We start from the raw sequence: 16,135 nt of genomic DNA on the forward strand, positions 1-16,135 counted from the left end.
GGACATCACAGATACCGCTGCACAAAAGCACCCGCTGCGACACCAGCAGAGGAGGCAGCGTCGGAGGACCCGCACCCCAGCGGACGCCCTTTGTACGCGCCGCTTGTCTGCCGCCCGCGCCCCCTCCGCCTTTGCCGCAAAGTTGGTGTACCAGCCCCCGTACCATTTAGTAGCAACCACAACACGCCCGAATAACGTGCAGACGGGCATTATATAAATTTATGTATTGACTTCATCTCGCAGACAAGATCAGGCAACTTTGCCGCTGCTCGACCCTTCACCTCCCCTTACGAGGCCAGGGGAGACGCAACTCAACCACACGCACACACACACACACGCACACGTATATATATATATATATATATTACATCAAAGTGAAGAAAAAAAAGGAAAGAAAAATATAAACACGCTGAACTACGTCAACCCTTTTTTGCCTTGCACCGTTACGCGCCCCTTTGCTGTGAAAGCGGAAGAAAAGAAGGAGGATGACGTGCTGCATTCCACGGCAAAGCCCCTCAAAAGAGCCAGTTGTGCAAGTAGAAGTCGCTTTGCTTGGAATTGCCGCTGCAGCCACCGGCCGGCGAAAGCGATGATCATGATGCTCCAGCCACACACACTCACACATACACAAACACGCATACTCACGGCCAACGCCCCTACGTTCAGCTGCTGAGGCTTGCATTTTCACTGCCAACTTAAGCAATTTCCTTCCCAAACCCTTCCAGTGCGGAACCGGCTTCGGCCAATCGTGCCAGCGCCTGCGCAGTCCCATCAGTCTTTGGAACACCAGCGTCAAGCGCAGCTGCTGCTGCTGGCTCAGTCGCTCCAAAAACAGGTTGGGCCTTAACTTCATCTTCACCCTTTTGGCTAGACCCAACACTGGTATTATTCTGGCTGCTTGTGCCAAGGCTGAAGGTCAACCATCTGCGGGCTGTTTGTGGCTTCTGCGGTTTCGCCTCGTTAGAAGCGTTATCGTCTTCCTTTGCCTCCTTTTTTGCAGTCACGAGATCAGCCGGCGGAACACGCCAGTACAGAAATGAGTGAAACTCCTGATCAATAGCCACCTCCACATGGCCCTCGAGCGGCGCGGTGGCGACCGTTGCATGAGGCCGCCGGGTGTTGCCTTCCGCGGGAACTCCCGCGTCAACCGAGGGAGCGGAGGTTACACGTCGGCCATCACCGCAGGACGACGACGGCGACTCGCCCCCATCGGAGGAAAAGGGAACGTGCGAGCCGCCCCCCGCCGTCCCCGTTACGGCGGCAACCGAGCCATTGGTGCTCAGTTCAGCGTCGGCGGAGCCGCGGGGCGCCGACGGATGCCCACATGTCTCCCGCTGCCTCAAGGGATGATGGTGATGCTGTTGAGCTCGCTTCACAACAGGCGGAAAGGTCACGTCAACAAGGTGAGCGAGGTTCTTGTAGGTTTGCTTTACGTTATATACATGCAGCACGCTGTTGGGGTCAATGATAAAGATCTTGTGCTGTGGGATTTGGGTGGCGGTGTAGCTCACCACGTCGCTGAAGCGGTTGCCGAAGCCGGCGTAGAACGGCTTACTGTGCGGAGGGAATGTGTCCAAGACGCTTCTGAGGCATGCAATTTTGAATACGTGCGACTTCTTTGAGACCTCCTGCGTCAGCGCAGTGAAAAAGCGCTGCGGGGCCGTCAGCACAGGGCCCTTTGGCAGACGACAACCATCCTGTTCAATTTTCCACAGGAAATTACGCGTCATGCCCACCTGCGACACGCTTCTGGCGGTGAGGTAGACAAACTTGTACCCATTGCGGTCAATCTTGCTGTAGAGAGAGCAGATGCCCGGATGCGTCCAGTCTCGGCCAAAGAGTGGCATGAGATGACCCCATAAGTCACTTTTCGTGATCGTGCCGTCCACGTCACTCACAACAAGGCGATCGGTGCTGTCCCACAGGTAAACATTGGCCTCCACCGCCACCTCACCGCGCAGTGCACTGTGTGTAATGTACCGCACCTTGTTGTGCCCGTCTACTAAGTTTAGCTTGCGCAAGTCCGCCTCGGTGGGGATAAGCGTTCGAGTGAAGTAGACCACTTCGTTTTCCTCTTCGCTTGCCTCATCGGCAGGGTGGGCACTGTGGGGGTCGGCTGGTGAGGACCCGACTACCGGCATCGCGGAGGGGCCGCTACTCCCCGCCTCATGACCCGCAGGGGCCGTCGACGGGCCCTCGCCTGCGTGGTGGCTGTCGAAGTTCACCACGTACTCATCGGGGTGGACAGCGTCCTCGAAAAGGTAGTCGTCGTCCAAGGTGTCAAACCCCTCGTCACTTGCAGCGAGGCTTGTCGCAGGATCTGCGACGCCACTGTGATTCGGCGTCGCGAAAGATTCCGGGCGCACCTCCCCCCCTCCGTCCGCCGCCCGCAGCGGCGGTGTTTCTCCTGCACCCTCCGCCGCTTCATGCTGAGCCTCAACGGGGACGATGACTGGTTTCTCGTCGTCTTCGCCAGCGGCCGCGCTCGGGCGGTCAACCGCGTCGACTAGTGACGCCTTCTCGGAGGCTTCAGAGCGGCTCTCCAGCTTGCCCATTTCACGTGAGAGTATCCCCTCCCTCTCCTCCTGCAGCGCCGCTTCACGCAGGTACTCGTCATACTCTATGGTCATTTGCGCAATCCGCTGCATTGCCATCTTCGCCGCGACAACCGTCTCCTCGGCGAGCTGCACCTCTTTGAGGTCATCCACCGACTTCCGCGCCACCGCATTCACCTTGAGATGCCCCTCATTGTCCTCCTCCAGAAGAGGCCCCGTCGCAGCAGTGCTGTCTGACTTCGCCTCAGTGGATGACGACGACGACGACGCCGCCGCCGCCGGGAGGGGCTCCGTCGGCGGCAGAGCCTCCAAGCTTCCGGCCGCACTGCTGTTGCGGCTGCCACGCTGCTGGCTGCCGCTGCCACCTGGAAACGCCGCGGCGGAGGCAAGCGGCGACTCGGGCCTTCCGACGCCTCCCTCGGACGCACGCGTCGGCTGAAGCCAAAAGGCCTCGCCGTCCGGACCCGTCTTCATCACGGCCGAGGTCGGCCTGTCGTTCACCTCCACCTGCACCACCTTGTCGCTCGGGCGCAGGACCTTCACCTTGCCAAACCGCACGTTAAATGGCGTGCTGAAGAGCCTGCCATCGGAGTGACGCACGACGATGACGTCGTTCGCACCGCTCGCCATGTCGAGGTTGTTGAGGCTAAGGAATCCGCTGATGCTAGAGATCATCCTGGAACACCTGACACTTCTCTGCTGCTGACGGAAAACACAGAAAGATGGGAAGGGAATGCAAGGGAGAAAAAAAGGCATCCGGTAACACTACGCAGACCACGCCCATCTTCACTGCTGTTGTTGTCGATGCAAGATCCACGAAGAAGTGCCGTCGCACAAAGAGTTTACACGTGTGTGCAAAGCATGTGTGTGTGTATGTGTGTGTGCGTCGCGCCACACCCTACATCTGGGTGTGTGCCTGCAGATGAGCTCGTGGTGGATGCATATTCGTGCGACCGATGTCTCCCACGCCCTCTCTACGGAGGATACAGGTGTTTTGTTTTGCTGCGTTTCGCTGCTTCCTTTGTTGTTGTTGCTGTTGTTTTACATCTTGAAATAAACAAAAGATGCTCCTCCGTCACCTCCGCAGCGAGTTGCGTCAGAGGAGGCTGACAATTGCCACACCCCCGCCGTTAATGTCGCCTCATATTTTCTTTTCCCGCAGGAGTCATCCGCGGCAGCCCGCCGCGCCAGTCGCGCCGGGGAAAAGAGCGCACAGCCACCGCACCTCCTTGTATACGCGCGTAGAGAGAGAAAAAAAAGAAAAGAGAGCGCGCGGGAAGGGAAGGATGGAAAGCCACATGCAGAGACGCGGCGGCGGAGGGAGTCAGCTCCACGTGAATCACACAGGGCCACACACGCACACACACCCCTGCTCGCACGCAACGCCACGGCGTACGACAGTGCCACGCATCGTGGAAGAGATGTGCAGGGAGGGAGAGGTATATAGGTGCATGGACGCCGTACCGCACATCCGCGGCCCGCTGCTTGTTGCCACTCAAATTGCAATTCCCCAGGCGCCTCACGACTTGAGCAGGACGGCGATTGCGGCGACCACGCCAAGCAAGAGTGCACAGCAGAAGGCGTACATAAACCAGTCGCATTTCTTCTTCTCCGCAAGGAGCTTGCGCAGCCGCGCGTTCATCCTGCTGAGCTTTGTGTGGGTCGTGTTCACTTTTCCCTCCACGTCGTCCAGGAGTTCCCGCTGCGTGTGCAGCTCGGAGGTCACATTCAGCGCATTCTCATGGAGCCGTGAGAGGCCGTATGCGATGCGGTCCAACGCGGCCTCGGCGAGGTCGTCGTTTCGCCGCACCTCATCCGCAAACTCGAGGAACTCCTCGTCGGACACGGTGGGGCGCGGCGCGGCGGCGGCGCACCAGTTGCCCGTCCCACGGCCGCGACCGCCACCACTCCCTGCAAGCAGTGGGACGGTCAAGTCTGCGGCCCCGCTCCGCATGGGTGGGGGCGCGTACGCATCCTCGGCGACGCCCAGCGCGACACCGGTGTCAGGCTGCGGCAGGTGTGCCGCGGCGGTCGCCGGTACAACGCGAAAGCACTCGCGGTACCACCGCTTGGCGCTCTCCACGTGCCGCAACAATTCCTTCAGGTCGGCCTCGTACTCGCCGCCCTCACGCCGCGACGCACGTTGGGCCTCCTTCACAAGCCTGTCGAGCTGCTGGTGGGCGCGCCGCACCGCCTGCCGCGCCCGCGCCAACTCCGCCCGACCGCCGCCGCCGCTTTCGTTGGCGCCATCGCCGTCGGTGCCTGGCGTGTCTCCCTCGAGCTCCAGCACCTCCCGCAGCGAGTGGCGCAGCGCCGCGATGGCCTCCACGCAGTGGTACTCCGCCTGCTTGTAGGCGGAGAGCTTTGAGAGCCGCCGCCGAATTTCATCGTCGAGCGCCGCCTGCGATGTCGTGCTCATTTGGCGGCCGCGGGCCTATGAGGACGCGGCGGGGCGGCGGGGAGGGGAAAAAAAGGAAGGAGAGCGACGCCAAAGGCAGCGCTGCACGGCCCTGTCACGCCCCAAGCAGCGGAAAGCAAATAAAACACGTTTCTTTCTTTTTTCCCCTTTGTGTGTGGGTGTGTGTGTGTGTGTGTTTGTGTTTGCCGCAAATCCCCAGGGACCCCTCCACCACTAGCACCTGCAACACGCACACACGTCAGACCAGTACGCGAGAAGGAAAAGAAAAAAGGAGAAAAGAAAAAGGAGGAGGAGGAGGAGCCGCAGACACGCAGGGTGCGCCCACGCCATCCGTCCCCACCCAAGTGCACAAACGGCACGACAAAAAAAATAATTACATGTCTTACTTTTCGTATCCTCTTCGTTCTATTTTTATTTTTCTTCGCTGTGGCTGCGTGGCTGCTTTAATGCGCCCCCACGCGGTGCGGTGGGGTCCCCCCCCCACACACGCACTGCGGCACGCGCGCGCGAGTGGGCAGAGGGCGAGAGCCCCAGGAATAGCCAAAAAAAAAATGGCCGCGCAAGAACGCACCAAAAAGAAAACTCGGTTTTGTGTGAAGAGCGGCCGCGTGCGCTTCTCCCCAGCGGCCCTCGCCGCAATGACACGTGTCACGCGCACGACGAGGCGGAGGATGAGGAAGCGACGACACTCCGTAGAAGGGCAACGGCTGCCGTGTAGCACCTCTTCCTGCTTGGCCCGTCGACGGCCTCTTCCGGCCCCTCCTCCTCCACCGCCGCCGCTTCCTCCTCGTGCTCCTGCGGGTGCTGTCGCCTCGTCGCATCATCGGCCACGTGGAGGCTTGTTAGCATCATCTGCGCCGCGGCAGGGGCGATGAGGCGGTGCGGCTCATGCAGGCGCAGAAGAATGCCGTAGAGCAGTGGCAGCGGGAACCGCTCCGTGTCGTTGCCCATGACTACAGCGACGTGGGCGAGGAAGCGTCGCACCTCCGCCACCTCGCCATGCGGCGGTGCATGTGACGCGTGCCCGTCACCGCCGTGTCGCCGGGCCTCGGCGGATGGGGGCGGCAGAAGCACCATGACAACGTCGTGAATGTCCTCCGCAGTGGCACTTGGCAGCATGTCCGTGAGCAATTCAAGGGCAGTCACCGCCTCTGCCCTCCTGCCGCGCCGCCAACTGTCCTCGCCCCACCTGTCGCGGGCATCGGTTCCCACGGCATCCCCGGTGTCGCCACGGAGGCACGTCTGTGCAACGCAGGCCAAATCGCGCGGACCGAGTGCCGCAAGCCGCGACCTTGTGGCGGCCAGCGACTCCCCGTCGCGCACCAGGCAACGCATCAGCGCCTCAAAGAGCTGCGTCTTAACAGACCTGTCGATCTGCTGCTGCTGGGACCGCAGTGCGGGGAGTGGAAGCCACACATCTGTGATGAGCGGCCGATCGGTGCCGAAAATGCCCGTTAGGCGGCGATGCGCCTCCATGGAGGGGTCGGGCGCACCAAACGGCGAGTCAAACTCCGGGGGCGCACTACAGTAATCAAATACAGATGATATGTTCTGCAGACGCACGCGCGGCGTGTCAACAGGCGTCGCCGCAGGGGTTTCTTTGCCCCAGTACAGCGGCAGCTGCAACAGCAGCCGGTAAAGATGGCGGTGTGGAAGCTGCACGGCGTCGGCAAAGAGAGCTGGCGCCTCCGCCGGTGCGGGCGACGACGGCGGCAGCTGCAGATGCAGCAGTAGTCGCTGCTCACGAAGCGGCGGATCGTAGGCGTCCAGCAGCCGCAGGAGCTCCAACACCGCCCCAACGTTCAGAACAACCTCCGCCCCTTCTTCAACGCCGCCGGCGGCTGCAGCCGCCTCCTCGCGGTAGTGCAACCGCCGTCGCTCGTCCTGCTCGCGCCGCAGAAATTCACCCAAGTCGGCCGACATTTCTTCCACCAACCCCACCGCGAGCCGCAGGAACGGCCACACGCGCGCATCCGAGAGCGGTGAGGCACTGCCGTCGTACATGCATCGACGCCCACGCGACGCGGGCTCCTGCGCAGACGCCGCCTCGGGAGACAAACACGCGGCCTGACGCAGCAGCTCGCACACAAGCGTTATGAAGTGAAACGCCCCCAAAGCCCGGCGCAGGCATAAAATGGTGTGGTCCGAAAAGGCGTAGAAATAAGCCAAACTGCGACACCGTTTGTCAGCCCTTTCCCCAACCTCGCTGCTTCCCGCGTGCCCCTCCGGCGTCTCCCCAGCGGGTACATCTGCTGCTGCTGCTGCCGCCGCCGCTGCTTCCGCCGTCGCCGGCGCATTTTCTCCGTTCGCGGAGGCTGAGAACGCCGACTTCCCTCTTCGCTGGGCGGTGGCATCCCTGTCCTGTTTGATGGCCATCACCAGGCGGTGCGACGACGGCTCCCCCACGTGGGAAAAGCGCAGAAGCGCCATCCAGTGCTCCAGCTCGAGGCGATTCAAGGATTCGTCCCAGTGAAAGTGTCGCTCCGCCGTGGTGGGCGGGTCCTCGTCACACTTTGCTTCCGGCAGTTCCTTGCGGCGTGCGGAACGCGGCCGCGTGGCGCCAAGGAGGGTCGTCACGCGAAACACAAATAGCTTCTGTAGTCGCCTGCCAAGGGTTGTCCCTTCAAGGGAGGGCAGCAGCATGGCCTGCGCCAGTTGCTCCAGCGGAATGTGCACGTTGCCCCGCTGCAGCAGCTTTCGCGACGCCGCGTGCAGCCGGCGCACGGTCGGGTGCGATGTCTTGACGCTTTGGAGCTGCAAAAGCAGACGGAGCAAAACGTCCCCGGGCACGGTGTAGCTGAATGTCTCATGAATCACTTGCATCGAGGCGGAGGACTTAAGCACAGCCTGCAATAGCCCCGGGTCGTCGCTGCCGATGCACTCCGTTAGCTCCAGCACGACGTCAAGGGGCTCGCGGGACGAGGAGACGGCGGAGAGAATAAGTGGGGTCATTGCGGCAAGCCAACGCTGCCGCAGCTCCCGCTGCCGTAGTCGTCGCACCGCCCGCACTGCGGCATTTACCTGCACGATGGGAACAAAGGCGTTGATCGCGTTGAAGCATTGCGCCTCTGGCAGAAGCTCGCTCAGGCACGCGGCGACCAACTGTGGGCAGTCGCCGTAGAGCTCGAAAAATTGAAACAACTCTAGTGGGCGTGCCGTGCGCCGCGTGAGCTGTGCAACCTTGCGAAGCACCACCGCGAGCACAGCCTCCTCGCGCAGCAGTTCGACCTTCGCTGCACGCAGCAGCCGCAGCGTGGTGACAAGTGTTGCGAAGGTGCGGCAGTACATCCGGGTGACGTGCAAAATCCGCGCCACCTCCTCGTCGCTGCCGCCGGCAAGAAACGGAGAGAACGTCACAATGAGGATTCGCGTGCTGCTGGCAAGCCGCTGCTGCAGCTGCAGGGAGGCAATCATCCAAGGCAAGAGCTGCGGCGGCGCCGCCCCCTCCCGCGCAGTCAGAGAGTCGCCATACGACATGGTCATTGCGGTGGTTGCGAGGTAGTCGGCGAGAAACTGCGCCACCTCCATGCTGTCACAGCGGGAGCCGCACACCGTGTACGCCTCGCGCAGACCACGACGGAGCTGTGCCAGGGGGCCATCCCCCCCGGAGCCGCGGGAGGGCTCCAGCATCATACACGCGTACGCCAGCTCCCTGAGGGGGAGGCGGGCCGTCGCCGCGTGACTCCCTTCCTCTGGGGCCATGGCCGCCAAAACTTGAGCCGCACGGTCGCGGGAGGTCGCAATAAAAGCCAGGACGTGATCCCCCGCCGAAAAGGGCTCTGACTGGTGCAGCACCCAGGTGGCGCTTGCCACAAACATCGCAAAGGCCGAGAAGAAAGTGGCCGCATCCTCACACAACCCCGGCGGTGACCCGGAGGCAGCCACCACCCGCTGGCCGCACCGCACAAGAAGATCATGAAGCAACGGGAGGGCCGACTTTTTCAACTTCTGCGCAAAGGCAAAAACAACCGCGCAGGCGTCGTGCAGAGCCAGCGGTTTGTCCTGCAACGATCGAGCATGCGCCGCGGCAATCACCATACGCCCACCGCCGCCTTCTTCCTCTTCTGCGGTGGCAACCGCCGCGGTGCTCGCCTGGCTGCCGCCAAGACCGACACCGTGCGACGAGGCGGCCGTAACTGCCTCTGCGTGAATCAGCCGCCTGAGCCGATCCCCCACGGAGTGAAAGATGACTGACGGAGGCACGGGGGGTGCACGGAGCAGGTACCCAACGAGGCACGCGTATTCGGACGGTGTCGCCTCCATCTGCCCCACGTGGGAGGAGAGGAGAGTCAGCAGGCGCTCCTGGAACGCCATGAACGGGCGCCAACTCAGGGCGTGGACGCCCTCCGCAATCATGACAAGTTCTCTGCTGGAGACCGTCTTTTTTAGTCGGCGGCTTCTCCCGCCAAGTGACTTCGCCTGTGAGGCGCCGACCCCTGCAAGCGCGACGCCTGTCTCCTCCCGCCCCGCCGTGGAGCCGCCGCCGCCGCCGCCTCCCTCACGGCCAGCCGAATGCGGCGCAGACGCCTTCGCGACAAACACCTGTCGACTGTTGCAGGAGGCTGGCAGGTGCCGCTCCATGACGGCGACGCACGCGTCTAGAAGCACCTCGAGCTCACCCTCTATTTCCGCAATATCGTCGTTGCTGACGAAAAACACACCCGTCGATGAGGACGAGGGCGGCGGCGCTGCTGCCGCGGAGGAGGGGGATGAATGCCCCGCATCCGTCGACACTTCGCTCGTCGTCGCGACGGGAGCCGTCGTTCGGCGTCGCTCGAAGCGAGAGCGCACGGCGTCCTGCCTGTCCAGCTGGGCACCCTGCGACTGCCGCCACTGCTGCGGCTGTGCCCGCAGACGTCTGTGGTGCTCGCAGACGACTCGGAAAATCTTAGAAAGTGCGTTAAGCAAGGCAGCCAGGTCCGAGAAGAGGTACTTTCTGGCAAACGCCGTCACACACTCGCACAGCTGCGGCATCACAACCGTGGGCGAGAGCGGCTCCACGTGATACAGGAGGTTGCGCTTGACCCCCATCATAAGGCTCTCGAACATGAGCCACTGCGCGGAGGCAGTGGCAACGTTTCCATCCGTTCCCGCCTCTCTCGCTGGGTCTCTTGGAGAAAACGACAGGATGCGGGCGTATATCGAGGTAATGTTTGCGACTTGATGTGAGACGAAAGCAGTGCGGTGCTCCAGAGACGCCTGTAGAACGTCTGTGATGGAAGTCACGAGTGATACCATGTGTGTGTCTTGGGCACCGCCGCCATCGTCCCCGCCGTGCTGCACACACGCACCACACGGCACAATAAAAAGCGGGACGCATTGGGTAAGTGTGAAGAAGCGCAGCAATGGCAGTGCCGCCTCCTTCACCTGCGCGGGCAGGAGACCACGTGCGCAGTGGTGCACGCCGCGCGCCAACTTCGCCAGAGGCAACGCAGGGACGCTCACCCGAAGCGCACGCGGGAGACGCGGAACACCCTCCGGAGGACGCGGCGGCGCGGCCGGTGTGCCAAAGAGAACAACGCCCCCTGAGTCACTGCCAGGGCGAGCCCACTGTGTCACCGCTGCCTTCGTCAGGGAAGAAAGCAGCACGGTGAAGGCAGTGGCCTGTGCGGCCGTCAGCTCACTAGTATTTTCATCTGCTCCCCCAGTAGAGGAGTGAAAAAGGGCGTCATCCTGTAGCACAGACATCACAGCAGGCAAGAGTGTCATGCATAGCAGCTGCGACAACAGCTCGTACTCGTCTACTTCTACGTGCAAAATACGGTTGGTCAGAAGCTCCAGGAGCGCCATGGTGAGCCGACCGAGCAAGACAGCCTCCTCACAAGTGCACTTGAGCACTGAGGAGGAGGCGGAGGATGCCTGCAGGCGCTTCTGCCAAATACCCTGCAGAAACTCGACGCTTTCAGTTCCATACATACACTCCGAGATGGAGACCTCAAAATATGCGCAGGAGACCGTGATCGCACAGGCAAGCTCTTCTGTCATCGTCCATAGCGCCTGCAATTCCTTGGCATTCGGGTCTGGCATGCCACGAAGCAGAAACTCCCGCGCTTGCCAACGGACGCGTGACGACGATGTGGCGATACCCAGTGAACGGTGCAGGCCACGCAGCGCCGCCAGGTACTCTACGGCGGTGTCCGCTGTCAGTGTGGCGGGTGGTGCCAGAGAATCCAGGGAGAGGCGCATGGAGGAGGACGCCGGTGCTGCCAAAGAAGCCTCAGCGCCCGAGTTGGCGCCTCTTCTGCTTTTGCCGCTGAGTTGATGCGGTCGGTAGTGAAACGCCTGTTTCCCCGCAGCGAAGCTGCCGCTGCAGTGCCGTCGCTGCTGCATCAGCGTCGCCGGGGGCAGGAGTCGGCGCCGCCGCCGCAGCGCGGCGAAGGCGGTGGAGGCCGCACGGACGGCGGCCCTGCACCCTCCCCCCATCCAACTTCCCAACGGCGCCAGCCGCAAGCTCCCCTCCCGCGCCGTTTGCCTCGTCGCCTGGTCTCCCGCGGCCTTACACCCCCTGCTAAGTCCCTCGCGGGCCCCGCGAACGCCGCCGCCGCCGCCGGGGAGCAGAGCAAAAAAAAGAAGAAGGAGGAGCAAAAGATGCGGCGCCGCAGCTTGCCTGTGGGAACAGCCCGCAACGAACAATGAAGCTGCAAAACCAAACACAACCTCCCCACAGTGCGTCGTCCAGCGGCAGCTGGCGACACCCGCTCCCACGGCGCCGCGCAGCAGCGGCGGTAGACACGCAGCGTTCTCGTTAACACAACGTGCAAAAGGGGGACTTCTGCGGCTGCCCTTCAGAGCCCCCGCCGGGTTGTCGTCCGAACGCCGGAAGGAGAAAAACACGACAGGAGCGTCAGGCAGCGGGACTGCCGCCAATCGGTTGTGATACTCGTGCCAACGCACGCCAGTGCGCCCCGCCCTCCTCCGCGGGGCGCAGCAAAAAGAAAAAGCAACAACATCCAGTTGGGTCCGAGCCTTGCGTAAAAAAACAGCAGAAGCGCCCGTTAAGCCTTTGAGGACCAACGGAGGGTGCGCGACAAGGCGCAGGGGCAGAGACTTCAAGAAGCCCCAACAGCGTCTGAAACGGTCGTGCGCCGCCGAATGCAAACTCCGCGCCGCCAAAGAGAAGCGAAACGCAGGGACGCATTAACCTGCCCCTGTGGAACGCCACCCCTGCCCACGCGTTTAGCCACAGGCCTGCAGGATGCGGGGCATCTCCCCCAGCAGTGACGGACGGCCCTCGTCGATCCCGCGCCGGGAGGGGCTCCGCCGCGCCCTGACGGCGTTCTCCCGGTCAGTCATCCGCAAGACCAGCAATAAAAAAAGAAGTGTGTGAGACTACGGGCCTGCACGCCAGTGGGCCCTTCTTGCACGCCTTGCGCCCACAGGCTGCGGGAAGTAAAATAGTAGTAGCAGCAATAACAATAATAAAGGGAAGAAGTGTGTGTGAGGGGGCAGGTGAGTCGCGGCGGACGTGAGGAGGCCTGGAAGAACGGGAAAAAAACAACACACAAACAAAATAAAAAAAAGGCACATGCCCAGTTATAGACGGGAAAAAGAAAGAAAAAACAAAGCAAAAAAGAAAAAACTCATACATAGAAACGCACGGTCATTTACATCCTCACAAATTCGCATCTGCGTGTGTGGAAAGACAATTCCAGCCCAACAGCAAATACAGCAGGCAACTGCAGAAGAACATAAAAAAAAAACAAGCGAACAAGCCTCAGACCCCGAACAAGCCATCCTACAGAGTGACGCATTTGCAAACGAAGTAAATAAACAGAAAATGTCCACGGGTCAATGCCACGCAACATGACCCTTACCACGCCATGCCAGAGGCTTCAACGATTTTGCTTTCTTTTTGTTTGTGTGTGCGTGCGTGCTTCTCTTATTAGTAATGTGGCTTCTGTTCGGTTGCCTTTGCGGCTCTTGAGTGCGACTCACTTTTTTTCCTTCGTCCGCTCCGCACCACCTGTGCTCGTCGCTCCTCCGCTCCTCTGCTGCCCCCTCCCCCCGCCCTTTGCGTGGCGGCCAAAACGCCGTGAAACTTCACTTTCGCCGGCTCTTCCTGTGCGCGTGCTTGTCGCCAAGGAGCGCCAGGGTGAGCTTGACCTCCGCCTCCACCCCCTCCTCGCCCGAGAGGCGCAGCCAGAGCAGCGCGAGTCCCCGCGGGTTGAAGGTGCAGTCGGAGAGGCAGAACTTGCCATTCGCCACCACCAGGCCGTTGTGCAGGAGCGCCACCCGCAAGTCTGTGTTCTCGCAAAGATGAAGACGGAAAACCTGATCCATAAGATTCGCACCGCAGAGAGGGAGAGACTTGTCGTCTCTCCGGGAGACGTTCCAGCTAAACGTCTCCTCATCACCGCACACGCGCGCCCGCACCGCGGTGGAGAGGAGCACCTGGTGCTCACTCTTTATCTGCACGGAAACCTCGCCCAAGTCCCTGGCCCGCTCGCCCCCTGTCGCGGGAAGCACGTGCGTAGTACCAACGGAGGCGTGGGCCTGCAGGAAGCGACAGCGGTGCAGCGTGAGACGAATCCGCCGCTCCATAGGCGTCGGAATACCCAAAACAGTGCGGTCAATCTCACGAAAGCGGGCCTGATAGTCGCGCGGGGTATTCAGCGCCTGGTACGCATTCCAGAGGGCAGCCTTGTACTGCGATCTTGTCATATCGAATAGCTCGGCAAGCCGCCAAAGGAGGTCGCGGACGGGCACCTCAGTGAACTGCTCTATTAGAAAGTAATCCTTCAGAAGACCATTGTAGCTGCGCGCATTGCAGCGCGTAAGCGAGACAGAGATGATGTCCCTTACTCTTTGCAAGACGCCTGTCACGGCGGCCAACGAGTTTTCGGCGACCTCGCAGGAGTAGACCTGCTCCAAGAGGTCCACGTATGCCAGGCACGCCTCCTTTCGCTCCTCCGAGTCCTTCTCCGCAACCTTCTCAAAGATGCATCGACGGTGCTGTTTAAGAATGACCCTTGCGTTCTCCTGAGAGTGCTTGAGCGAATCAGCAAGCAGCGTCGCTCGTGTCGGCCGCAGCTCTAGCAGGAGCTCACGCGTGCGTCGAATGTCCTCCCCGTTCTGTATGTCCGACCGGCAATCCTCCAGGCGCCCCTGCATCACCTTCGCCTTGAACCGTAGGCTAGACTGCTCCCCCACGCCGTACTCAACAGGAAGGGGTCGCCACCTTCGCTGTGTGTCGTGGCGCGTGTGAGGCGCCTGCCGCTCCAGCTTCTGCTTTGCATCAAGTGCCCAGGGCGCAGACGTGTTCATGGCAGACGAGAAGCCCGACACATGCGGTAGCGATGAGAGCGGCGACCTAGCACGCGGGTAGAGGGAATGCGTTTGGAAACTTCCACGCCTGCGAATGGGGTCAAGCCCATACACCGTCGTGCCTTTTCCACGATGCAGTAGGGCATCAAGTTGGGCGCTGGTGCGAGCGCCCACAGCGCCACTCTCTGCGCTTTTTTTGCCATCACTGTGAGTGCCGCTGCGATCCTTCGTGTGCGCCACACTCCCGGCAGCGAAACTGTCAGGAGCCGGTACGGCGGCGGCGCGCTGTGAAATCTCATTTTCCGTCCTCCATGATATGTCCTCTGCAGAAGAGCGGCGTGGTTCCTCCTCCGTTAGGTCGTGTGCCGTCGGCTCACTGTGAATCATCTGCAGGCTTGCGAGGGTGGCGCCTTGACGGGCCTTTTCCACCTCGAGCCGGCTCCTTTTCAGTTCATTCCGCAGAAGTACCGCGCCCCGGGCGTTGTCCCCACGCAGCCGCAGTGCGTTCATCTCCTCCCGCCACGAGGAAATCGCGGCCCTGGTGAGCTCACTCTTCTGCTGCTGCCGCCTTGACAGCGTCACGTTGAAGTCCGCGTCACTGTCGTGGTCCTGCAGACTCTCCGAGCTCGTGTCCTCCTCCTCACTGAGCATCCTGACAGCGCCACCACTCACCGCCGTTACACACGGTAGGTAGCGTCTCCACCGCCGTCGCATGTGTCTTCCCCGCTCCTGCAACTGCTTCATCGTTCCCACAAACTCCTGCAGCTCCAGCAGAGGCACCGGCTGGGTTATCTTCCCATTCATTGCTAGCACGCCACGATTAGCGTGTCGCGCATCACGTTCCGCGAGCATTTCGCTGACCGCCACCCCCGGCCCCACCCCGGCCTCCACGTCCCCCACCTTACGCATCCTAAGCGTGGCTGGAAGCAGTTCACTGTACGTCTTCGGGTCATACTCCACAACGCCCTTCACGCGCCGTCCTCGCTGCTGCCCGCCGCCTCGAGAGCCCCCTGCGCCCGGCGCGGCGGCATCCCCCCCGGGGCTCGCAGTGCCCACCTTCGGAGTGTCACTTAATGACGTTTGCGCTCCCATCGCAGCGGAGGATGCCCCGCTTCGCGGCCCTAGCGTAAGCGGCAACGTAAAAGTTGTGGCAGGTTCCCTCGCCCGCCGCTCCGACGGTTTTTTCGAGAAGTTCCGCTTCTTCGCGTCGCCAGGGCGATCGTCACCCCCGCGCATGGTGACGCTCCGCTTATCCCCGGTACCGTCCTCCACGAAAAGCAGCGCTGACTCCCCCTGCTGAAACGCACTTGGCCGCGTCTTGTTGTGACGCAGCCGTCCCCCGCGGCCCCACCCCTCCGAAGCCGACTTCTGATCCACCGCCGGCAACCTCAACTCGCCCCCCACGGGAGACAACGAGCGACGCCCCGTCGGCTGCGAGGCCGCGGCACACTGCGCCGGTGGCGCACATTCCCCTGCAGTGGCCGGGCCTGTCGTCGCCATCGGCACACGCGCCCACCCCCTAGCGCCGCCCAGCCAGCCGCGGCGTCGCCCACGTCAGTCTCCAGTGCACCCTCCACGCCGAGTGCAGCTCAACGGAAGCTAAAGACGCAACAAGGCAAGAGATGCAGGGAATCACAACAAGGCGCCCCAAGCGCGAGGCGTTACGCGCCCGGCAGACACGCAGTCATCAAACAACAACCACGAGGGGCAGGCAACACAAAAACACAAATCCGCTCGCCCACTCATCGACAGCTGACAAAGAAAAAGGATGGAGAAAGTGTGGGGTAAATAGATGCATCAGTCTGCTCCGCATACGCCCACACACAGGGAAGGAGAGAGTGGGAATTAATGAGTCCCACGACGCAGCAGAGAAAGAAACCAAATGGAAAATACAGAA

At 61.7% G+C, this 16,135-nt stretch overlaps 4 protein-coding genes across 4 annotated transcripts, besides 11 other annotated features; all 4 read right to left on the reverse strand.

The window, feature by feature from the left end:
* Positions 1–316: 316 nt before the first annotated feature.
* Positions 317–343: a microsatellite.
* A 1-nt stretch (position 344) lies between these two features.
* Positions 345–365: a microsatellite.
* A 243-nt stretch (positions 366–608) lies between these two features.
* Positions 609–645: a microsatellite.
* A 50-nt stretch (positions 646–695) lies between these two features.
* Positions 696–3,230, reverse strand: Tco025E_04043 (putative lipin; the record flags this gene model as incomplete). The annotated part of the gene is made up of 1 exon (XM_029370956.1): positions 696–3,230. The coding sequence occupies one exon, from the start codon at positions 3,228–3,230 to the stop codon at positions 696–698; it is 2,535 nt and encodes an 844-aa protein (XP_029228907.1).
* A 187-nt stretch (positions 3,231–3,417) lies between these two features.
* Positions 3,418–3,442: a microsatellite.
* A 134-nt stretch (positions 3,443–3,576) lies between these two features.
* Positions 3,577–3,596: a microsatellite.
* Positions 3,597–4,074: 478 nt separating this feature from the next.
* Tco025E_04044 (putative Qb-SNARE protein) lies at positions 4,075–4,974 on the reverse strand (the record flags this gene model as incomplete). The annotated part of the gene is made up of 1 exon (XM_029370957.1): positions 4,075–4,974. One exon carries the CDS (start codon positions 4,972–4,974, stop codon positions 4,075–4,077), a length of 900 nt encoding a protein of 299 aa, XP_029228908.1.
* Positions 4,975–5,123: 149 nt separating this feature from the next.
* Positions 5,124–5,159: a microsatellite.
* Positions 5,160–5,229: 70 nt separating this feature from the next.
* Positions 5,230–5,257: a sequence feature (A-rich).
* Positions 5,258–5,274: a microsatellite.
* A 348-nt stretch (positions 5,275–5,622) lies between these two features.
* Tco025E_04045 (uncharacterized protein) lies at positions 5,623–11,397 on the reverse strand (the record flags this gene model as incomplete). The annotated part of the gene is made up of 1 exon (XM_029370958.1): positions 5,623–11,397. The coding sequence occupies one exon, from the start codon at positions 11,395–11,397 to the stop codon at positions 5,623–5,625; it is 5,775 nt and encodes a 1,924-aa protein (XP_029228909.1).
* Positions 11,398–11,507: 110 nt separating this feature from the next.
* Positions 11,508–11,524: a microsatellite.
* A 938-nt stretch (positions 11,525–12,462) lies between these two features.
* Positions 12,463–12,494: a sequence feature (A-rich).
* Positions 12,495–12,518: 24 nt separating this feature from the next.
* Positions 12,519–12,553: a sequence feature (A-rich).
* Positions 12,554–13,014: 461 nt separating this feature from the next.
* Tco025E_04046 (uncharacterized protein) lies at positions 13,015–15,738 on the reverse strand (the record flags this gene model as incomplete). Its single annotated transcript, XM_029370959.1, has 1 exon — positions 13,015–15,738. One exon carries the CDS (start codon positions 15,736–15,738, stop codon positions 13,015–13,017), a length of 2,724 nt encoding a protein of 907 aa, XP_029228910.1.
* Between the last annotated feature and the right edge of the window lie 397 nt (positions 15,739–16,135).

Source organism: Trypanosoma conorhini (assembly GCF_003719485.1).
Source record: "Trypanosoma conorhini strain 025E chromosome Unknown Tco_14.4_contig_00197, whole genome shotgun sequence".
NCBI lineage: Eukaryota > Euglenozoa > Kinetoplastea > Trypanosomatida > Trypanosomatidae > Trypanosoma > Trypanosoma conorhini.